Source organism: Oncorhynchus mykiss, chromosome 15 (genome assembly GCF_013265735.2).
Source record: "Oncorhynchus mykiss isolate Arlee chromosome 15, USDA_OmykA_1.1, whole genome shotgun sequence".
Classification (NCBI taxonomy): domain Eukaryota; kingdom Metazoa; phylum Chordata; class Actinopteri; order Salmoniformes; family Salmonidae; genus Oncorhynchus; species Oncorhynchus mykiss.
The window spans coordinates 13,505,166-13,529,975 of record NC_048579.1 but is presented as its reverse complement, the minus strand read 5'-3'; the positions used below and the strand labels follow the sequence as shown (position 1 = coordinate 13,529,975).

The 24,810-nt window shown below is 44.0% G+C and overlaps 2 protein-coding genes across 3 annotated transcripts; one reads left to right on the top strand and one right to left on the bottom strand.

Moving 5' to 3' along the window:
* Positions 1–1,527: 1,527 nt before the first annotated feature.
* On the top strand, positions 1,528–11,481 carry zgc:194621 (tripartite motif-containing protein 35). 2 transcript variants are annotated; one of them, XM_036943739.1, is made up of 10 exons: positions 2,663–3,342; positions 5,665–5,738; positions 5,867–5,998; positions 7,005–8,001; positions 8,325–8,420; positions 8,512–8,742; positions 8,846–8,868; positions 8,960–9,078; positions 9,354–9,908; positions 11,141–11,481. In XM_036943739.1, exons 4-9 carry the CDS (start codon positions 7,597–7,599, stop codon positions 9,896–9,898), a joined length of 1,419 nt encoding a protein of 472 aa, XP_036799634.1. In that variant the 5' UTR covers positions 2,663–3,342; positions 5,665–5,738; positions 5,867–5,998; positions 7,005–7,596; the 3' UTR covers positions 9,899–9,908; positions 11,141–11,481. The 2 variants fall into 2 exon arrangements, 1 of the variants encoding a protein (XP_036799634.1); XR_005036046.1 differs by lacking the exons at positions 2,663–3,342; positions 7,005–8,001; positions 8,325–8,420; ... (3 more) ...; positions 9,354–9,908; positions 11,141–11,481 and adding an exon at positions 1,528–1,659 and having other exon boundaries at positions 5,867–6,970.
* Positions 11,482–12,037: 556 nt separating this feature from the next.
* On the bottom strand, positions 12,038–15,177 carry LOC110489613 (lipocalin). Its single transcript, XM_036945572.1, has 6 exons — positions 15,031–15,177; positions 14,635–14,774; positions 14,467–14,546; positions 14,240–14,353; positions 12,512–12,613; positions 12,038–12,389 (listed from the first exon to the last, which is right to left on the bottom strand). Exons 1-6 carry the CDS (start codon positions 15,118–15,120, stop codon positions 12,370–12,372), a joined length of 546 nt encoding a protein of 181 aa, XP_036801467.1. The 5' UTR covers positions 15,121–15,177; the 3' UTR covers positions 12,038–12,369.
* Positions 15,178–24,810: the final 9,633 nt, after the last annotated feature.

Below are 24,810 nucleotides of genomic sequence, written 5' to 3'. Positions count from 1 at the left end.
GAGAAAGAGACAGGGTTTTGTTCTTTCTGAAAATCCATTAGAATGACATCACAGAGAAAGAGACAGGGTTGTGTTCTTTCTGAAAATCCATTAGAATGACATCACAGAGAAAGAGACAGGGTTGTGTTCTTTCTGAAAATCCATTAGAATGACATCATAGAGAAAGAGACAGGGTTGTGTTCTTTCTGGATCCCATTAGAATGACATCATAGAGAAAGAGACAGGGTTGTGTTCTTTCTGGATTCCATTAGAATGACATCACAGAGAAAGAGACAGGGTTGTGTTCTTTCTGAAAATCCATTAGAATGACATCATAGAGAAAGAGACAGGGTTGTGTTCTTTCTGGATCCCATTAGAATGACATCACAGAGAAAGAGACAGGGTTGTGTTCTTTCTGGATTCCATTAGAATGACATCACATAGAAAGAGACAGGGTTGTGTTCTTTCTGGATTCCATTAGAATGACATCACAGAGAAAGAGACAGGGTTTTGTTCTTTATGGATCCCATTAGAATGACATCACAGAGAAAGAGACAGGGTTGTGTTCTTTATGGATCCCATTAGAATGACATCACAGAGAAAGGGACAGGGTTGTGTTCTTTATGGATCCCATTAGAATGACATCACAGAGAAAATGACAGGGCAACAACTCTTACAATTTCTGACTATTGAATCCCGCAAGACACTGTTCTTAAATTAACTACCTTTTTGCAGAGATGCTGAAAAAAATATTTTACCCCAACTACAGATGTCTACTGTATATCTAATACTAGTGTGAAATTCTTTTTTCGTCAAAAATATTATTTTTTGTTGAAAAAAAAGGCTATTTTTTCCAAAAAGGATATAGATTTTGTTGAAAAATGTTTTATCTATTTTTTAGTATGATTTTTCAGGGGGTGCCCTCCGCAACCCTACTTCCTGCTGCTATGCTCATTACAAGGTCAAGCATCCTTTGGGGATTCTGTCCAGTCAGTAATCGGATTACAGGTAAAACCTTTGGAATTTAATTTGCCCCGGCAGCCTGCGCGTGGCACGGGATTCCACGTCAACAAGCGGTTGCCAGGTGAAGGCAGACAAGCCAGACAGTTCCACGGCATCCAGCACCTCACAGGCTAATAGCCTACTAATTCAGAGATTTGATCAAACCATTGTAGAACCGATTCAACTATTATTGACAAGGTGAGATGATAAGGAATTTATTTGGAGCCTTGACCTAGCCTATATATTTGTTATTGATAAAATGCCGACCACAAGGGTCATCAAGCAAAAGCCTGTTATTGAAACGAAAACAAGAGTCGTCGAAGTGAAAACGAAACCGGTTGAAACGAAACCAGAATCGACAACTCAACACAAAGTCACAGCTCCTCGCAAACCGCGGGCGTCGAGCTGTCCCAGATGTATCCATAGCGACCGATGCGAGACCACGAAGACCCAGCAGCAGGTCAAGCTGTGCGCTCCCAGGTGCGATAGGAGAGCGAGATCAACCTCCACCGCTCCCAAATCAACACTCTCCTCTTCGAAATCAGCTGTGCTCTGTCAAAAACCAACAGCCACGTCTCCTAAATCAACTGTAACTTCTTCAAAGTCTAAAGAAGCATCTCAGGCGAGGCAGGAAGAGGAACGGACTTCGAGACCCAGGGCGCACTACACAATTCAGAGGTGAGAGGGACAGCTGAAGTACTTTTCCTCAACAAGAAGGCCCTATGGGTAGTCAACCCTGGTCCTGGAGAGTTGCTGGGTTCGAATACTTATAGGCTACTCCAGGCTCCAGCCCTGGTCCGACACACTGGATTCTCAGCTGGGACCTTTGATTAGCTGAAACAGTTGTGTTACTCTATAGCAAGGTGGGAATGAAAGCCTGCACACCCAGTCGCTCTCCAGAAGACTTGGTCACTCGTGCCCTATTAGAGGACTCCTATAACCTACCTCAGTATACTCTAGCCCTATCTGTATGGTTATTTGCAGGTGTGTGGTGTGTTGTATACAGCTAGCTGGTAGCTGGAAATAGCCCAGTCTTCAGCACCAAGCCACCTGCTGCTGGTTGTATAATCCTACCTACCACCAGCTGGCACGCAGGTGTTGTGTCAGGCTCTGTTCCCTCACCAGATCCTGTTGGCCCTTTATTACATGTTACAAACTGTCACTTAGACGTTTGGCATTTGAATTTCAGAGTAGCTTAGCTGAAAGCCTGTCCAATTTGATGTAAACTGCCAGACTGGCTTGTCACATTGGCATGACATTTTATTCAATGAATTTCTGTTTCTCGGTTTCAGTCACAAAGCTTTCACGGTCATCCCCCCTAACCCCAAGAAACGAATAGAGATCCAGCAAAGTGAGTCCTCTGTCTTTGACTGTGTTTTGTGACACTGGGAGGAATGTGCTTGTCATCATCATTATCATCCTCTTCCTCCTGTTCCTCCACACCATCATCATCCTCATCTAGGATCAGCCTAGAGGGGGAAGCCCTAAAATTAATTGCCGCGTTAATTTGTTGATTGGGGGGAGGGATTGGTGTTTTAATTGGTTGATTAAGGGAGTGTGTGTCTCTGATTGGTGTGCAGAGGCGGAGGCAGAGCTGGCAGCTTTGGAGGATCTGAGGCTGAGCAGAGCCACACCCTATGTCTCCATTGACCCCAGCAGTGTTGGTGAGACATGGCTACAGATTGTAACACCAGATAATGTGATTTAACCCCACAATTTCACATTTATACTGGTAGTTACAGTTGTGGCTATACAAAACGTCGGCAGATATTTTTAAACTGACCTGGTATAGGCGATACCATCTTCGTCCTCCATTCCTTCAAACAGGAGTCTCGTAAAATATCTGTGGAGTTGCAGGGGGTTTGTTTGAATTTAGAAAATGCTCTGTTGTAAAAAGAAATCTAAATGTTTTGCACCTTGAAGTAATTGAACAATGTGTGTGGCACCACTGGGGCAGCAGGTAGCCTAGCGGTAAGGTGTGTTGAGACAGCAACACAAAGGTTGCTGTTTTGAAAATCTGTCCACGTGCCCTCGAGCAAGACGCTTAACCCTAATTGCTCCTGTAAATCAATCTGGACAACAGCATCTGCTAAATGACTGACATGTAAATATATTTTTCAAGTCTTCTCTCATTGATTGAGACGGGTGGGTCCATGATGACAGACACCTGTCTCCATCAATGAGAGAAGACTTGAAATAGACAAGATGGCGGGGTACACATTGTTGGATTGCTTCATGGAACAAAACCTTTATTTATTTTAATAACTGAGCATTTTCTAAATTCAAACGGAATTTACACAGACATTTTAAGAGACTCCTGTTTCCACAACTTGAGGTTGAAGATATTATCGCCAAAACCAGGTTAGTTGAAAAATCTCTGCCTATGTTTTGTATAGCCACACCTGTAACTACTAATATAATGGTTCAGTTTTTGGGAGTTACAATCTGTAGCTAGGTGACACACATACACACACACACACACACACACACACACACACAGGCACAAACAATCTCCAAGCACATAGATGCAGTGATAAACAAGGTGAGTCCTTGAAGAGTTAAATGTCTGGTTAATAATGAGTCTAGTGGGATTAGAATGTCATGATCTAACATGTTTCACAGCAACCAGCATACTCTCCCTTGTGGAGCACTGTCTGGAGAACACCAGCATACTCTCCCTTGTGGAGCACTGTCTGGAGAACACCAGCATACTCTCCCTTGTGGAGCACTGTCTGGAGAACACCAGCATACTCTCCCTTGTGGAGCACTGTCTGGAGAACACCAGCATACTCTCCCTTGTGGAGCACTGTCTGGAGAACACCAGCATACTCTCCCTTGTGGAGCACTGTCTGGAGAACACCAGCATACTCTCCCTTGTGGAGCACTGTCTGGAGAACACCAGCATACTCTCCCTTGTGGAGCACTGTCTGGAGAACACCAGCATACTCTCCCTTGTGGAGCACTGTCTGGAGAACACCAGCATACTCTCCCTTGTGGAGCACTGTCTGGAGAACACCAGCATACTCTCCCTTGTGGACCACTGTCTGGAGAACACATTACTGTGTCTCTGTCGGTAGATACCAGCATACTCTCCCTTGTGGAGCACTGTCTGAAGACATTACTGTGTCTGTCGGTAGATACCAGCATACTCTCCCTTGTGGAGCACTGTCTGGAGAACACCAGCATACTCTCCCTTGTGGAGCACTGTCTGGAGAACACCAGCATACTCTCCCTTGTGGAGCACTGTCTGGAGAACACCAGCATACTCTCCCTTGTGGACCACTGTCTGGAGAACACCAGCATACTCTCCCTTGTGGAGCACTGTCTGAAGACATTACTGTGTCTCTGTCGGTAGATACCAGCATACTCTCCCTTGTGGAGCACTGTCCGAAGACATTACTGTGTCTCTGTCGGTAGATACCAGCATACTCTCCCTTGTGGAGCACTGTCTGAAGACATTACTGTCTCTGTCGGTAGATACCAGCATACTCTCCCTTGTGGAGCACTGTCTGAAGACATTACTGTGTCTGTCGGTAGATACCAGCATACTCTCCCTTGTGGAGCACTGTCTGAAGACATTACTGTGTCTGTCGGTAGATATCAGCATACTCTCCCTTGTGGAGCACTGTCTGAAGACATTACTGTGTCTGTCGGTAGATACCAGCATACTCTCCCTTGTGGAGCACTGTCTGAAGACATTACTGTCTCTGTCGGTAGATACCAGCATACTCTCCCTTGTGGAGCACTGTCTGGAGACATTACTGTGTCTGTCGGTAGATACCAGCATACTCTCCCTTGTGGAGCACTGTCTGGAGAACACCAGCATACTCTCCCTTGTGGAGCACTGTCTGGAGAACACCAGCATACTCTCCCTTGTGGAGCACTGTCTGGAGAACACCAGCATACTCTCCCTTGTGGAGCACTGTCTGGAGAACACCAGCATACTCTCCCTTGTGGAGCACTGTCTGGAGAACACCAGCATACTCTCCCTTGTGGAGCACTGTCTGAAGACATTACTGTGTCTGTCGGTAGATACCAGCATACTCTCCCTTGTGGAGCACTGTCTGAAGACATTACTGTGTCTGTCGGTAGATACCAGCATACTCTCCCTTGTGGAGCACTGTCTGAAGACATTACTGTCTCTGTCGGTAGATACCAGCATACTCTCCCTTGTGGAGCACTGTCTGAAGACATTACTGTGTCTGTCGGTAGATACCAGCATACTCTCCCTTGTGGAGCACTGTCTGAAGACATTACTGTGTCTGTCGGTAGATACCAGCATACTCTCCCTTGTGGAGCACTGTCTGAAGACATTACTGTGTCTGTCGGTAGATACCAGCATACTCTCCCTTGTGGAGCACTGTCTGAAGACATTACTGTGTCTGTCGGTAGATACCAGCATACTCTCCCTTGTGGAGCACTGTCTGAAGAGATTACTGTGTCTGTCGGTAGATACCAGCATACTCTCCCTTGTGGAGCACTGTCTGAAGACATTACTGTGTCTGTCGGTAGATTTATCTGCTGTGGTTCTGTTTATAGCCACAAGGGCGCACCATGGTACAACTATTTGTTTTAGTTTATATGAGACGGGTGGATTCCGTAAAATTGTGTGTGTATGTGTGTGTGTGTGTGTGTGTGTGTGTGTGTGTGTGTGTGTGTGTGTGTGTGTGTGTGTGTGTGCAGGTGGGAGCCTGAGTCTGGAGGAGGTGCGGCTAAAGCAGCAGCAGGAAATGCAGACCAGGAGGAAGCAGAGACAGGTGAGACACACACACAGACACACACACACACACACACACACGCACTGAGTGGGAGATATTGTCAAGATATTGGATGTGATGATAATAGAGTGGATCTGTTCATATGTATTCTTTATATATTGTTTCAGACGAAGAAATATATGTGTGAGACGTCGCCCGTGGTGTTGGGATGAAGACTGAGCCACAGAGAGACAGGAAGCTGAAGTTATCATTAAAATACAGACGCATCAGCATCATCATGTGAATGATGCTTGTTGCCTGTATGTCTAAGTCCGGCACTGGGGTCACACATTGTCTAAGTCCAGCACTGGGATCACACATTGTCTAAGTCCGGCACTGGGATCACACATTTTCTAAGTCCAGCACTGGGATCACACATTGTCTAAGTCCGGCACTGGGATCACACATTGTCTAAGTCCGGCACTGGGATCACACATTGTCTAAGTCCGGCACTGGGATCACACATTGTCTAAGTCCAGCACTGGGGTCACACATTGTCTAAGTCCAGCACTGGGATCACACATTGTCTAAGTCCGGCACTGGGATCACACATTGTCTAAGTCCGGCACTGGGGTCACACATTGTCTAAGTCCAGCACTGGGGTCACACATGGTCTAAGTCCGGCACTGGGGTCACACATTGTCTAAGTCCAGCACTGGGGTCACACATTGTCTAAGTCCAGCACTGGGGTCACACATTGTCTAAGTCCGGCACTGGGATCACACATTGTCTAAGTCCAGCACTGGGGTCACACATTGTCTAAGTCCGGCACTGGGATCACACATTGTCTAAGTCCGGCACTGGGATCACACATTGTCTAAGTCCAGCACTGGGATCACACATTGTCTAAGTCCAGCACTGGGATCACACATTGTCTAAGTCCGGCACTGGGATCACACATTGTCTAAGTCCGGCACTGGGATCACACATTGTCTAAGTCCGGCACTGGGATCAAAGTCTACAATGTTTCAGTGTCACACTGTATTATTTTATATTTTGTACCAAATAGATTTCATGTTAGTTTCATTTAGTAAAAAATAAACTATTGTTAAGTGGGCTACAAATGCTTTACTTCCATCCCTCTGTTTAGTGAGTATCACAATGAACTGTACAAATGGCTGTTGTTCATATAAACAAAATGGCGGCAGAACATTGTACTCCTTCTCTTTACCCTCGTCGTTCATGCTTTCTATGTATATAAAGTAACACGTGAATAAAACCCTCCTATGGAATACTTCTGAGTTTTAGTTTGAAATGTCTCTACAGCCACAAGTAGAGGACAGACTACAGCATCCAATCACCCTGTCATTCTAATGATGACACAACCCTATAGAATCCCTCCTCTCCTCCCATTGTCAGGTGTGTTTTGTATACCATGTAACCTACAGAAGATTTGTGTTAGCTCTTGTGGCACAGACACAGTAAAGGCGAGGGGCTTAATCATGGGCTGTGTCTGTTTTGAGATTGCAATTTAGTGGTGAAATTATTATTTACTTTGTGAGCTGTGCGTACAGGGGGTCAAATAGGCCCTACTCATCACGTGATCATGGTTTCCTGGTCTCAAAGCTCCACCTCCTACTTGACTTCCCTTTCAGAAGTTTAGTGTGTGAACATCGATGGTTGACGTTAATCTGTCATGCGTTCTCTAAACTACCTGCTCGGAGAAACCAGACTGAACACACAGAAAACCCTGGGAGGAGAGAAATGACCTTTACAACTACCGTGAGAAATACATACTAAAAACAGGGATCTCACGCTGCTTAATCACACTAGGTTTTTAACAATCAGAATCAAAAGGGAAAGTTAACTTTTGTACAAGGCTCTGTCATTCTAGAGGAGGGATTGTCACAAGAACAAAATGGCTTCCAGATTATCTCTCCAAGAGGACGATCTATCCTGTGCTGTGTGCTGTGACATCTTCAAGGATCCTGTCATCCTGTCATGTAGTCACAGCTTCTGTAAAGCCTGTCTGCAGGAATACTGCAGGGGGAAGGCAGAAAAGGAATGTCCAGTTTGCAGGAGAAGATCTTCAAGGGCAGATCCTCCTTGTAACCTGGTCTTAAAGAACCTGTGTGAGGCCTTCTTACAGGAGAGGAGGCGCAGAGATTCAGGGGAGTCTGAGGAGTGCTGCATTCTGCACAACGAGAAACTCAAGCTCTTCTGTCTGGATGATAAACAGCCCATCTGTGTTGTGTGTCAGACCTCAAAAACCCACAAAAAACATGACTGCTGCCCCATAGACAAAGCTGCACAGGACCACAGGGTACAGTAGAATACAAATAGTAATAGAAACACACAGAAAACATGCCTGCTGCCCCATAGACGAAGCTGCACAGGACCACAGGGTACAGTAGAATACAAATAGTAATAGAAATACACAGAAAAACTAAAACGACAGCAATATTAAACAGCGGCCATTGTCTGCATATTAAGTGACAATGAAGAACTATAGTTGCACAACATTCTAACCTGTATTCACATCACATTTTAACATGGAAAGGGATGTTCCTAAAAATTCCCCTTTGTTTATACACTTTGACTCCTCCATCTATTTCTTTCTCATATTCACTCATCTGCTTATGCCAGGAAGAACTCCAGACTGTCCTGAAGCCCTTACAGAAGAAGCTGAAGGGCTTTAATGAAGTTAAAGAAATCTGTGATGAAATAGCAAAGCATATTAAAGTAAGGATAATGACTCGATAGCGTTGTGCAGAACATGTATGATCCAGTGTTTATGCAGATAGTTTACTACCGTTCCTCTCACTGTCTCCAGAACAAGGCCCAGAGCACAGAGATACGGATGAGAAAGGAATTTGAGAAGCTCCACCAGTTTCTACGAGAGGAAGAGGAGGTGAGGATAGCTGTTCTGAGGGAGGAAGAGGAGCAGAAGAGTCAGGTGATGAAGGAGAAGATTGAGGAGATGATCAGAGAGATATCATCACTTTCAGACACAATCAGAGCCTTAGAGGAGGAGCTGAGAGCTGAAGACATCTCATTCCTGAAGGTCAGCACTGCTCTCTCTAAATTGACATGATGTGTTGGTATGTGTATTGGTTGACTGATAAATATTGATAGTTTAATTTAATCTTGTCTTCTGTTTTTTTCAGAACTGTAAGGTCACAGTGGTAAGGTATGTAGTCTGCCTCCTATCTTTCTCTTCTCTGTGGTTCTGAACCCAACCCTACAGCAACAGCTGCACTGAATCCTGAACGTTCTTCCAGAACCCAGTGCACACTGCCGGATCCACAGCTGGTCTCAGGAGCACTCATAGACGTGGCCGAACACCTGGGAAACCTGCAGTTCAGAGTCTGGGAGGAGATGCAGGGGATTGTGAAATACAGTGAGCATGACAGTTCTTCTAGATCGCTGAACACTGCAAATTAAACGAATACTATTACCTACTTAGCCAAAACAATAACCTTTTCTGCACAACAGTTTGTCATCTCTCATTATCTTCACATTACATTACAAATGCTAAACACCTTGTTGCTAAAAAGTCCACACACGTAGCTCGGGGATTAGAGAGCGCACTTCATCATCAACAACAACAAACAACAATCATCAATCAACAAACAATAACAAAAATAATACCCTATCTCTGATCTCCCTCCTCAGATTCTGTGATTCTGGACCCCAACACTGCCAACCCAAATCTTATCCTGTCTGAGGACCTGACCAGTGCCATATACAATAAAGAGAGACAGCAGCTTCCTGACAACCCAGAGAGGTTTAATTACTATAAAATGGTCTTGGGCTCTGAGGGCTTTACCTCAGGGACACACAGCTGGGACGTTGAGGTAGGGTTCAATAAAGCCCTGGGTGTGATAGCAGAGTCTGTCCAGAGGAAGGCAAAAGTAGAAAGTGGATTCTGGTGTTTAAGCCTTTGGTGTGTAAGCCCCTGTGATGCTTATGGTTATGATGTTGATGGTGATATTCAATATAAAGTAGAGTCCCCTCCGAGGCCAGACATCCAGCTCAGATTGAGAAAGAAACCCCAGAGGATCAGAGTGCAGCTGGACTGGGACAGAGGGATGCTGTCATTCTCTGACCCTGATAATAACACACATTTATACACTATTACACACACTTTCACTGAGAGAGTCTTTCCGTACCTTCTCAGTGAATGTGCCCTACAGCCAATGAGCATATTACCAGGGTAGGCCTCTGATGGTGGAACAGAACACTTAGAGCCTTTGTGGTGGTGGAACAGAACACTTAGAGCCTCTGTGATGGTGGAACAGAACACTTAGAGCCTCTGTGATGGTGGAACAGAACACTCAGAGCTTCTGTCTATAATGGTGGAACAGAACACTTAGAGCCTCTGTCTATAATGGTGGAACAGAACACTTAGAGCCTCTGTGGTGGTGGAACAGAACACTTAGAGCCTCTGTGGTGGTGGAACAGAACACTTAGAGCCTCTGTGATGGTGGAACAGAACACTTAGAGCCTCTGTGATGGTGGAACAGAACACTCAGAGCTTCTGTCTATAATGGTGGAACAGAACACTTAGAGCCTCTGTCTATAATGGTGGAACAGAACACTTAGAGCCTCTGTCTATAATGGTGGAACAGAACACTTAGAGCCTCTGTCTATAATAGTGGAACAGAACACTTAGAGCCTCTGTCTATAATGGTGGAACAGAACACTTAGAGCCTTTGTCTATAATGGTGGAACAGAACACTTAGAGCCTCTGTCTATAATGGTGGAACAGAACACTTAGAGCCTCTGTCTATAATGGTGGAACAGAACACTTAGAGCCTCTGTCTATAATGGTGGAACAGAACACTTAGAGCCTCTGTCTGTACTGGTGGAACAGAACACTTAGAGCATCTGTCTGTAATGGTGGAACAGAACACTTAGAGCCTCTGTCTGTAATGGTGGAACAGAACACTTAGAGCCTCTGTCTATAATGGTGGAACAGAACACTTAGAGCATCTGTCTGTACTGGTGGAACAGAACACTTAGAGCCTCTGTCTGTAATGGTGGAACAGAACACTTAGAGCCTCTGTCTGTAATGGTGGAACAGAACACTTAGAGCCTCTGTCTATAATGGTGGAACAGAACACTTAGAGCCTCTGTCTATAATGGTGGAACAGAACACTTAGAGCCTCTGTCTATAATGGTGGAACAGAACACTTAGAGCCTCTGTCTGTAATGGTGGAACAGAACACTTAGAGCCTCTGTCTGTAATGGTGGAACAGAACACTTAGAGCCTCTGTCTGTAATAGTGGAACAGAACACTTAGAGCCTCTGTCTATAATGGTGGAACAGAACACTTAGAGCCTCTGTCTGTACTGGTGGAACAGAATACTTAGAGCATCTGTCTGTAATGGTGGAACAGAACACTTAGAGCCTCTGTCTGTAATGGTGGAACAGAACACTTAGAGCCTCTGTCTGTAATGGTGGAACAGAACACTTAGAGCTTATACTGTAGAATGTTATTTGTGTTTCTTGTCTCAGTTATGAATTGCTCTAAGCAGAAGGAAGACAAAGCCTGGGAAGCAGTTAGTTAGGTAAACGCATTACCTTTGTTATTTTTGAATGTAGCTGAAACTCTGGTTATTTTTAAATCCATGAGCCATGAAAATGGTTATAATTTTTACTATGCGTTGTTTATTTTGTTTTTAATATTGAATTGTAGATTTGAATTGGCTGAAAATAATTCGAATTTGTGATATAAATCACTCAATATATAGTTTTAATATTTTGTAAAATGAATTTTAATAAAAACATACTGTATATATTCTTGTAAATGAAGCAATAGGCTGACAATTGCTGTGTTATTCATGTCATTCTCTGCTTCTACCAGTAGAGGGCAGAGTACACCACATTTACTCTCTCACACTCCAGCCACCACACACCTACACCCTGTCATTTTAATGATGACTCAACCCAACCTCCTTCCCTCATGTGGCGTTCAGGACAACTGGGAACTCGGAAAAAAACGAGCTCCAACTGAAAAATAATTTAGAATGGTCATCCAACTCGGAATTCCTCTTTCTATAGCTCTGACACAGTTGTCCTGAAAGCACCAAAAGCCTGTTTGATATTGCTGCCTCTACTTACATCGTTTCCTCTCACACTTCACTCTAAATATGAAGACCCCAACCAGGTTAACACAACCAGGTCAACACAACCAGGTTAACACAACCAGGTCAACACAACCAGGTAAACACAACCCAGGTCAACACCACCCAGATCAACACCACCCAGGTAAACACAACCAGGTCAACACCACCCAGGTCAACACCACCCAGGTCAACACAACCAGACACCGACCAATGAGACAGTAGGGATCATGTGTATGTTTTGAAAGATTATTTATTTCAACGAGAAATCTGCAGTAAAAAAAAGCTTGTGTACAGTACAGTGGTTTATAGGAATAGTGGGGATTAAAGGTGAAGGGGTTTGTTCTGCCGGGGGAGGGGGTGGCTGGGGTTTGTTCTGCCGGGGGAGGGGGTGGCTGGGGTTTGTTCTGCCGGGGGAGGGGGTGGCTGGGGTTTGTTCTGCCGGGGGAGGGGGTGGCTGGGGTTTGCAGTCTTCAGTCTTCTTCCAGGAAAATAGTTTGGATGTGAAATGGAGACAGATGCCAGTAGAAGAGTAGCAGAGGGAGAATGGGATGAGTGAACATTTATGCCTCGGCACATTCACCTGCAATAGAGAGGAGGGAGAAAAGAGTGAGGAGATGATTTCTACCAGGGAAGCACATTCATATGTATCTGATCACCATAATAATATTGTACATCTGTGTGTGTGTGTGTGTGGTGTCGTACCGTTGTTGGGCAGGAAAACAATGTTCCCAGAGAGGATTCCTGTATCCAGAGAGAACTGCGTGAACTTCTTCTGGACATCTGCGCTCACCTCTGGAGTGCGACCTACAACCACAACACAACCAGGTTAACACAACACGACCGCGTTAACACAGCCAGGTTAACACAACACGACCAGGTTAACACACACAACCAGGTTAACACAGCCAGGTTAACACAACACAACCAGGTTAACACAGCCAGGTTAACACAACACGACCAGGTTAACACAACCAGGTTAACACAACACAACCAGGTTAACACAACACAACCAGGTTAACACAGCCAGGTTAACACAACACAACCAGGTTAACACAGCCAGGTTAACACAACACGACCAGGTTAACACAACCAGGTTAACACAACACAACCAGGTTAACACAGCCAGGTTAACACAACACAACCAGGTTAACACAGCCAGGTTAACACAACACAACCAGGTTAACACAACACAACCAGGTTAACACAGCCAGGTTAACACAACACAACCAGGTTAACACAGCCAGGTTAACACAGCCAGGTAAACACAACACGACCAGGTTAACACAACCAGGTTAACACAACCAGGTTAACACAACACAACCAGGTTAACACAACACGACCAGGTTAACACAACACAACCAGGTTAACACAACCAGGTTAACACAACACAACCAGGTTAACACAACACAGCCAGGTTAACACAACACGACCAGGTTAACACGGCCATGTTAACCACACAACCAGGTAAACACAACAAAACCCAGCTAACACAACAAAACCAGGTTAACACAAGCAAGTTAACACAAAACTACCAGGTTAACACAAGATGACGAGGTTACCACAACCAAGTTAACAAACAATACCAGGTTAACACAACACAACCAGGTTAGCACAACGCAACCAGATAAACACACACAACCAGGTTAACACAGCCAGGTTAACAGAACACAACCAGGTTAACACGACACAACCAGGTTAACACAGCCAGGTAAACACACACAACCAGGTTAACAGAACACTGCCAGGTTAACAGAACACAACCAGGTTAATACAACACAACCAGGTTAACAGAACACAACCAGGTTAACACAACACAACCAGGTTAATACAACACAACCAGGTTAATACAACACAACCAGGTTAATACAACACAACCAGGTTAACAGAACACAACCAGGTTAACAGAACACAACCAGGTTAACAGAACACAACCAGGTTAACATAACACAACCAGGTTAATACAACACAACCAGGTTAACAGAACACAACCAGGTTAACATAACACTACCAGGTTAACACAACACGACCAGGTTAACAGAACACAACCAGGTTAATACAACACAACCAGGTTAACAGAACACTACCAGGTTAACAGAACACAACCAGGTTAATACAACACTACCAGGTTAACAGAACACTACCAGGTTAACAGAACACAACCAGGTTAATACAACACAACCAGGTTAACAGAACACTACCAGGTTAATACAACACAACCAGGTTAACAGAACACAACCAGGTTAATACAACACAACCAGGTTAACAGAACACAACCAGGTTAACAGAACACAACCAGGTTAATACAACCCCACCTGTAACATGACCATGCTAAAACCAGAGACCAAAGTGAAACTGTGATGAATTACACAAAACATGAGAATCTAAAGGTGTGAATTAATTTCAGACATGCAGGCAGCCAGACAGACTTACTGTAGAGTTTGTTGAGAACGTCAGTTACTCCGTGTTTGGTCTTGATGGTGTGGATCAGAGCAAAGTCATCATACTGGACAGCTACCACACGCATGTCATTTTCATTGTTCCAACCTGAGAGAGGGAGAAAGAGATGTAGTTAACTGTGTGTGTGTGTGTGTGTGTGTGTGTGTGTGTGTGTGTGTGTGTGTGTGTGTGTGTGTGTGTGTGTGTGTGTGTGAACTCACGCTGGCTGGTGAAGGTGAAGCGGCCTGGGATGTCAGTCTTCTTGGCCAGATCGGTCATCCTCCAGCAAGAGCCATCAGCGCTGAGAGAAAGAGCAGCATCAGTATGAGTAAAATGGACACACACACACACGGACACACACACACGGACACACAGACACACAAACTCACTTCTGGTTGGCGCTGCTGATGTCCAGGTCACCTCCGGCAGTGGGCAGCATCATGGAAGTTCCCATCTTCATACTAGCCTTACGGTTCATAAACCACTTGGCGTTGGTGGCAAAGCCCACGGCCCACCACTTACCAGCCATCTGGGGAGAGAGAATATATTTAGAAGAAAAAGAAGAACCACTATTCATTAATTCTCACAATGCAAATTGATTTAATAGTCATGGCAGGTGATCCACTCCTCTCTCTACTCTGACCCTCCTCAACTGCAGAATCTCTTCTCTCTCTGCACTTGTACTGTACAACACTCTTCTCTCAACTCTTTGCCTGCTCTCTTTTTGTTGTTGTAGCCTTTCTCATTTGTTTTATCAGTTCTCTCAGTCTCTCTTTCTCTCTCACCTTCTCCAGGTTGAAGTCTTTCTGAGGCATGACGTTGACACAGGCGACCAGCGTAGCGCACAGCAGAACTCCCATTATGCTCAGCCTCATGGTTACAGATCTGTGTGTGTGATGGCTCGACTCTCCGGGGTGTGTGTGAGGAGAAAAATGAGTAAGGTGGGAGCTGACTGAGGGTCCTTATATCCTCCAACATTCTTCTCTTCTCTACTCCTCCCCTCTTCTCCCCCTTGTTTCCAGTTAGTCCCTCCCCTCTCCATCCCTCAAAGATGTAAATCTCACCCTTATACAACTGCACGAGGAGGTGGGGGAGAAGTCAACAATGTAAGCAGATTGATTTGCTGCTGTCCTCTCCTTTTCTCTCTTCTCCTCTCCTTTTCTCTCATCTCCTCTCTTTTTCTCTCATCTCCTCTCTTTTTCTCTCATCTCCTCTCTTTTTCTCTCATCTACTCTCCTTTTCTCTCATCTCCTCTCCTTTTCTCTCTTCTCCTCTCTCCTCCTCTCCTTTTCTCTCCTGTCCTTTTCTCGCCTGTCCTTTTCTTTCTCCTCTCTCTTCTCCTCGCCTTCCCTCTTCACTCCTTTTCTCCTCCTTCTCTCTCTCCTCTCCTCCTCTCTCTCCTCTCCTCCTTCTCTTTCCCCTCTTCACTCCTTTTCTCCTCCTTCTCTCTCCTCTCCTCCTTCTCTCTCTCCTCTCCTCCTTCTCTCTCCCCTCTTAACTCCTTTTCTCCTTCTTCTCTCTCCTCTCCCCCAACAATGATAAGCTTATCTATTTAGACAAGTCTGATTCCTGGTCTGAACAACCTCCACCCTGAAATCCACACGTAAGCATGAAGACACACACACACACATGAATGCACCAACACATATACACACAGTATCCTCAGAGTGAGGTAAATCATAGTCCTCATGTTAATCCCATACCCTTCAGGGCTGCAACATGTGAGTTGTAACATTCCTCTGTCAGTCACAACAGAACAGAACATGGGTCATGTAACACTGCGGAGGACAGAACATGGGTTAACATAGGTCATGTAACGCTGGGGTTTGGGGTGAATTCCTCCTGAAGGATACATTACTTTGAGGTCTGAAGGTTACATAATCTCCTGGAGGTTATATAACTCTGAATGGTACATAATCTCCTGGAGGTTATATAACTCTGAATGGTACATAACTCCTGTAGGTTATATAACTCTGAATGGTACATAACTCCTGGAGGTTATATAACTCTGAATGGTACATAATCTCCTGGAGGTTATATAACTCTGAATGGTACATAACTCCTGTAGGTTATATAACTCTGAATGGTACATAACTCCTGGAGGTTATATAACTCTGAATGGTACATAACTCCTGGAGGTTATATAACTCGGAATGGTACATAACTCCTGGAGGTTATATAACTCTGAATGGTACATAACTCCTGGAGGTTATATAATTCTGAATGGTACATAACTCATGTAGGTTATATAACTCTGAATGGTACATAACTCCTGTAGGTTATATAACTCTGAATGGTACATAACTCCTGGAGGTTCTATAACTGTTTCTGAGCAGTCAGAACTCGGGCTTGGTCGCACTTTGAAATCTTCCTCAACATATTGGCTGTGAAGAGGAGATGAAACCAGCTCAGAACGACCACAGAAACAAAGACTGACTATACGAACTAAATAAACTTGAAGATAAAGCAATGAGCATGTCCATATAATTACATGCAAATATGTTTCTATAGCATATCGAATTTGTGCTGCGTGTTAAAAATTAGGTAACAGTTTTATAAACTTGTTTATGCAATTTATATAACTGATTGTTACGCAAGTAACTTTCCACACACCCTGCAAGAAGGAGTACACTGTTTTTTTTTTGTGGGTGGGTGGGGGGGGGGGGGAGTTATTTGACTACATGAAGGCGCCATAAACAGATGTAAAATACATTTTACATTGGATATTCGGTGGATATTTTTAAAAAATACCTTTTTATATACAGGCCTACATTTTTTTTTTAAATGAAGATTTCGTATTTCAATCGTCATTAGCGCTTTAACAAATGAACATTGTATATTCTTAATCAGGGGTGAATGGAGAAGATCAAAATCAACAACCAAAAAAAGGTGAGGATCGTTCTGCATCCCCCCGATTCAGAATATTCCATTTTCATAGTCATGGCATGATTGGTTCAATAGCTAGTTATGAGAGAAAAATGAATATCCACGGAATATTCCGTATAAAACTAATTTTACCTCAGTATAAAATGTATTTTACCTCGGTGCCTGACCGGTGCCTTTTCCACCGATCTGCATCTCTCTCATTCCTCCCTCTACAGATGCAGTTCTGCAGCGCATCCCAATACAACCCAGAGAATCCGTCTACATGTCACCGCTACTCAGCCTACTGTATAAGAAGTATATTGTCTGTATTCATATGGTTGTAGCCTGTATGTTGTGAATCCATTCTAAAGGAGACTAATTTTAGTTCCACGATGCACAGCCGTTGATAAGGTCTCATCAATGGCTGGACGAAGTTTTGAAATTGTATACTGATGACATACATACATTGACGTACTGGACACACCAGCAGCACCCGCAAGGCACGAGGCCCACGAGCTCTGGGGGCCCACGCGGATGTGATTTTTTTAAATTCAGTAAATCATTTTGATAGTAACCCTCCCTAAAGTCAGTCATGCATCTTTTACATTTCCAGATGTAGTAGGAAGCAAAGTGTTTGTTTCAGGACATCGGTGAACAAATGCTGTGGTCGGTGAACAAATGCTGTGGTCAAGGCTACGATGGCGCCAGTGCAATGAGTGGAGTTTATTCAGGTGTTCAAAAGCGAATATCAGACCGAGAGCCTAATGCCTCTTAGAAAGTTCTTTATGAGTTTTAGTTAAGAAAACGATCTCTCTGCAGAAGCGACAGTTACAGGGCAGGTAAAAACAGCAACATCAGGGAAACTGGGCAGAAAGAAGGAGGGCTTGAAATACTACAGTTCTACACATCTTTAATTGAGCCTCTCATTCGCTTTAATTGCCTACTCAACAAGTTACAGAAAGAGATTAACTGTATAGGAAGCTCTGGGGACAGGTCGTCTGGATACTATACAGCCAATAAATTGGCAGATGCAAACAGATGATCGTCTTCTGCAGAGAACAGTTCTTGATGTCTTAACAAAACAGCGGTTTGCGATTTACTTCATTCTGGTGAACCGGTGTTTGAGTTGCGTGGTTTCAAATATCAACAAACCCTTATTTGTGGTATGTATCGTTGTGCATCTTTATTTTATTTTGATTTCACCATTATTTAACCAGGTAGGCTCCAGAGTTTACAGTCTAACCAGACACCTAGATATTTGTAGTTGTCCACATATTCTAAGTCAGAGCCTTCCAGAGTAGTGATGTTGGACAGGTGGGCAGGTGCAGGCAGCGATCTTGAAGAGCATGCATTTAGTTTTACTTGTATTTAAGAGCAATTGGAGGCCACGGAAGGAGAGTTGTATGGCATTTAAGCTTGCCTGGAGGGTTGTTAACACAGTGTCCAAAGAAGGGCCAGAAGTATACAGAATGGTGTCGGGTAGCGGGTCTTATATGCACCACAGGAGAACCAAGAAATGAAGAGCGACACCACGGCTGTCTTTTAGGCTTTTATGTTGATCTGCAATAGTATTGTGAAAAGACAGGACAGGAACACATCAGTCTCCAATGCACCATCTGACAAGTTGTTCTACACAGGAGCATAAAGAAAGGTAAAACACATATCCTGTCTCACATCCCCAATACATTGCTAGGTGCTTTCAGTGTTGACAGTAGCAAAATACAACAACTCATGTACAAAAACACTGCAACTGCAGTGCATAAACAAGTTACAACGTGAAATCGCCTCTATCCCATTCAGACCTTAAACTACATCTCCCATAATGCAACGCCAGCACCGTCGGCAGCTCAGCTAATCGTCTACATCACAGAAAGGCATGCTAGCTAGCAACAGCAGCACTTTTAGCACTCTGTAAACTATATTAATAACAACAATAAAACTCTGAAAGTTACATGTGTCAATAGTCTCACACTCCCTTATAACAATATCTACAGCATTATTCAGGAAAGACTGTCTGGGTTGGCAATACTCAGCATAGAAAACAGTTGGGCCTGGACCTACAGGCCATGGTAAAAACATTTGCACACAAAAAACTAGGACTTCAGGAGACCCTCTTAAGTTGGATTTGATTTAAATGAATTTACAGTGAATAATGCATCCCATTTATTTAGGCTATTAGCCAGATAAAACCAGCTGAGTTCAACAATATTGGTTGGGTTTATCCTCAAACTGACTCCTTTTTCCTCATTGTTAGGCTATTTGATGTGTAATTTTTATAAAACGTTTATAAATAGCATCTAATTACACTATATATACAAAAGTATGTGGACACCATTCAAATGAGTGGATTCGCTATTTCAGCCCCACTCGTTGCTGACAGGTGTATAAAATTGAGCACACAGCCATGCAATCTCCATAGAGAAACATTGGCAGTAGAATGGCTTTCCTGAAGAACTCAGTGACTTTCAAAGTGGCACCGTCATAGGATGGCACCTGTCCAACAAGTCAGTTCGTCAAATTTCTGGGTTGCTACAGCTGCCCCGGTCAACCGTAAGTACTGTTATTGTGAAGTAGAAAAGTTTAGGAGCAACACCTGCTCAGCCATGAAGTGGTAGGCCACACAACCTAACAGAATGGGAATGCAGAGAGCTGAAGCACATAGCATGTCAAAATTGTCTGTCCTCAGTTGCAAGCTAAAGAGTAGAGCTGGCGCTTTCAATGAGTAGGACTCTAACCCGGACACTTATAAGAAATCCGGCTATACCCTCCGACGAACCATCAAACAGGCAAAGCGTAAATACAGGACTAAGATTGAATTGTACTACACCGACTCAAACGCGCGTCTGATGTGGCAGGGCTTGCAAACTATTACAGACTACAAAGGGAAGCACAGCCGAGAGCTGTCCATTAACATAAGCCTACCAGACGAGATAAATAACTTCTATGCTCGCTTCGAGGCAAGCAACACTGAAGCATGCATGAGAGCATCAGCTGTTCCGGACAACAGTGTGATTGCACTCTCCGTAGCCAACGTGAGTAAGACCTTTAAGCAGGTCAACATTCACAAGGCCGCAGGGCCAGACGGATTACCAGGATGTGTACTCCGAGCATGCACAGACCATCTGGCAAGTGTCTTTACTGACATTTTTAACCTGTCCCTGACCGAGTCTGTAATACCAACATATTAAAGCAGACCACCATAGTCCCTGTGCCCAAGAACACCAAGGTAACCTGCCTAAATGACTACGGACCCGTAGCACTCACGTCTGTAGCCATGAAGTGCTTTGAAAGGCTGGTCATGGCTCACATCAACACCATAATCCCTGAAACCCTAGTCCCACTCCAATCTGCATACCTTCCTCACTGATTCACAGATGATGCAATCTCTATTGCACTCCACACTGCCCTTTCCCACCTGGGCAAAAGGAACACCTACGTGGGAATGCTATTCATTGACTACAGCTCAGTGTTCAACTAAGGACCTGGGACTAAACACCTTCCTCTGCAACTGGATCCTGGACTTCCTGACGGGCCGCCCCCAGGTGGTAAGGGTAGGTAACAACACATCTGCCACTCTGATCCTCAACACAGGGGCCCCTCAGGGGTGCGTGCTCAGTCCCCTCCTGTACTCCCTGTTCACCCCTGACTGCATGGCCAAGCACAACTCCAACACCATCATTAAGTTTGCAGACGACACAACAGTGGTAGGCCTGATCACTGACAACGATAAGACAGCCTATAGGGAGGAGGTCAGATACCTGGCAATGTGGTGCCAGGATAACAACCTCTCCCTCAACGTGATCAAGACAAAGGAGATGATTGTGGACTGCTATGGCAACTGCACATCCTCCGACCGCAAGGCACTACAATGGGTAGTGCGTACGGCCCAGTACATCACTGGGGCCAACCTTCCTGCCATCCAGGACCTCTATACCAGGCGGTCAGAGGAAGGCCCAAAAAATTGCCAATGACTCCAGCCACCCTAGTCATAGACTGTTCTCTCTGCTACCGCACGGCAAGTGGTACCGGAGCGCCAAGTCTAGATCAAAAAGGCTTCTTAACAGCTTCTACCCCCAAGCCATAAGACTCCTGAACAGCTAATCAAATGGCTACCCGGACTATTTGCATTGTCCCCTCCCCCATTTTTATGCTGCTGCTACTCTCTGTTTATTATCCATGTATAATCACTTGACCTCTACCTACATGTACAGTTGAAGTCGGAAGTTTACATACACCTTAGCCAAATACATTTAAACTTAGTTTTTCACAATTCCTGACATTTAATCCTAGTAAAAATTCCCCATTTAAGGTCAGTTCAGATCACCACTTTATTTTAAGGATGTGAAATGTCAGAATAATAGTAGAGAGAAGGATTTATTTCAGCTTTTATTTCTTTCATCACATCCCAGTGGGTCAGAAGTAAACATACACTCAATTAGTATTTTGAAGCTAATACTCAATTAGTATTTGGCTTTTTTATTGCGGTTTTGGAGCAGGGGCTTCTTCCTTGCCTAGCGGCCTTTCAGGTTATGTCGATATAGGACTCGTTTTACTGTGGATATAGATACTTTGTATCTGTTTCCTCCAGCATCTTCACAAGGTCCTTTGCTGTGGTTCTGGGATTGATTTGCACTTTTCGCACCAAAGTATGTTCATCTCTAGGAGACAGAACACGTCTCCTTCCTGAGCGGTATGACGGCTGCGCGGTCCCATGGTGTTTATACTTGCGTACTATTGTTTGTACAGATGAACGTGGTACCTTCAGGTGTTTGGAAATTGCTCCCAAGGATGAACCAGACTTGTGGAGGTCTAACATTTTTTCTGAGGTCTTGGCTGATTTCTTTTGATTTTCCCATGATGTCAAGAAAAGAAGCACTGAGTTTGAAGGTAGGCCTTGAAATACATCCACAGGTACACCTCCAATTGACTCAAATTATGTCAATTAGCCTATCAGAAGCTTCTAAAGCCATTTGCTGGAATTTTCCAAGCTGTTTAAAAGCACAGTCAACTTAGTGTATGTAAACTTCTGACCCACTGGAATTGTGATACAGTGAATTATATGTGAAATAATCTGTCTTTAAACAATTGTTGGAACATTGACTTGTGTCATGCACAAAGTAGATGTCCTAACCGACTTGCCAAAACTATAGTTTGTTAACAAGAAATTTGTGGAGTTGATGAAAAACGAGTTTTAATGATTCCAACCTAAGTGTATGTAAACTTCCGACTTCAACAGTACATATTAACTCAATTACCTCGACTAACCAGTGCCCCCGCACATTGACTCTGTACTGGAACCCCCTGTATATAGCCTCGCTACTGTTATTTTATTGTTGCTCCTTAATTATTTGTTATATTTCTATTTTATTATTTACTTATTTTTGATTAAAACTGCATTGACGGTTAAGGGCTTGTAAGTAAGCATTTCACTGTAAGGTCTACTACACCTGTTGTATTCAGCATTTCACTGTAAGGTCTACTACACCTGTTGTATTCAGCATTTCACTGTAAGGTCTACTACACCTGTTGTATTAGGCGCATGTGACAGATAACATTTGATTAGATCTGAACACTCACTACCGAGTTCCAAACGGCCTCTGGAAGCAACGTCAGCACAAGAACTGTTGGTCGGGAGCTTCATGAAATGGTTTTCTATGACCGAGCAGCCGCACACAAGCCTAACATCCCCATGCGCCATGCCAAGCATCGGCTGGAGTGATGTAAGGATCGATGGCATTGGACTCTGGAGCAGTGGAAACACGTTCTCTGGAGTGATGAATCTTGCATCAACATCTGGCAGTCCTATGAATGAATCTGGGTTTGGCGGATGCAAGGAGAACGCTACTTGCTACTTGCCTGAATGCAGAGTACCAAGTAAATAAGTTATAGGCCTATAGCTAAAGAGACTGCACTGCATAATGAAATAACCCCTAGTAAGCTTTTGTTTTGAAGGTGGATTGACTGTATTATTTGGCAGTAATAGGCTGGTTTTATGCAACTTTCTATTCAAGCTAGTAAAGAACGCAAGGACGGCTCATGTCCGACAGGTTCAATCAAATCTAATCAAATTGTATTTGTCACATGCGCCGAATACAACACTGTGAAATGCTTACTTACAAGCCCTTAACCAACAATGCAGTTCAAGAAGTAGAGTTAAGAAAATATTTACTAAATAAACAAAGTACATTTTTAAAATTTAAAGTAGCACAAGAAAATTATATAACAATAACGAGGCTATATACAGGGGGTACCGGCACTGAGTCAATGTGCGGGGGTACAGGTTAGTTGAGGTAATTTGTTAATTTTAAGGTAGCCTATACAAGACAGTTGTATATTATTTAAAAAATATATCCGTAGCTGATTAGTATGCTGTTGCATCGACAATGTATTTTACAATCTGAAATGTTTGAATTTCCAACATTAATTACTGAACAAGTAATCACATGATATCCACCAGCCAGCAGTGTAAAAACGGCCGCATGGCAGCACCGTGTATAGATCGGTGAACTGAAAATGACAACCAAATAGGCCATGATGGCACAATTGGCCCAGTGTCACCCGGGTTAAGGGAGGGTTTAGGTCATGCAAAGCTATACTGTATAGTAGCATAGCATTCTTAAATAGTTTTTTATTTAACTTTTTATCTCCCACCTTTTCTCCCCAATTTGTAGTTACAGTCTTGGCCCATCGTTGCAACTCCCATACGGGCTCGGGAGAGGCGAAGGTTGAGAGCCATACGTCCTCAGAAACACAACCCTGCCAAGCCGCACTGCTTCTTGACACCGTTTGCTTAACCCGGAAGCCTGACACACCAATGTGTCCGAGGAAACACTGTACAACTGGAGACAGAAGTCAGCGTGCATGTGCCTGGTCCGCAACAAAAAGTCACTAGAGCACGATGGGACAGGGACATAGCGGCCAGCTAAACCCGGATGACACTGGGCCAATTGTGCACCGCCTCATGGGTCACCCGGGCATGGTCAACTGTGACAAAGCCTGGGATTGAACCCAGGTCTGTAATGATGCCTCGATGATTGCGATGCAGTGCCTTAGACCGCTGCGCCACTCTGGAGGCCGTAGGACAGCATTCTAACCTGTATTCAACTCACATGACTTTAACATGGAGAAGGACCGTCTATAGCGATGAAACAGAACACTTAGAGCAGGAGTGTCAAACTCATCCCTTGGAGGGCATAGTGTCTGCTGGTTTTTCCTTTCAATTAAGACCTAGACAACCAGGTGAGGGGAGTTCCTTACTAATCAGCGATCTTAATTCATCAATCAAGTACAAGGGAGGGGTGAAAACCGTACACAGTTGGCACTCAATGGAATGAGTTTGACACGTGACAATAGAGAGTCAGTCTATAATGGTGGAACAGAACACTTAGAGCCTCTGTCTATAATGGTGGAACAGAACACTTAGAGCCTCTGTCTATAATGGTGGAACAGAACACTTAGAGCCTCTGTCTGTAATGGTGGAACAGAACACTTAGAGCTTATACTGTAGAATGTTATTTGTGTTTCTTGTCTCAGTTATGAATTGCTCTAAGCAGAAGGAAGACAAAGCCTGGGAAGCAGTTAGTTAGGTAAACGCATTAACTTTGTTATTTTTGAATGTAGCTGAAACTCTGGTTATTTTTAAATCCATGAGCCATGAAAAAATGACTTCCGTTTTCCCCCTATAAAAGACAGTACTCAAC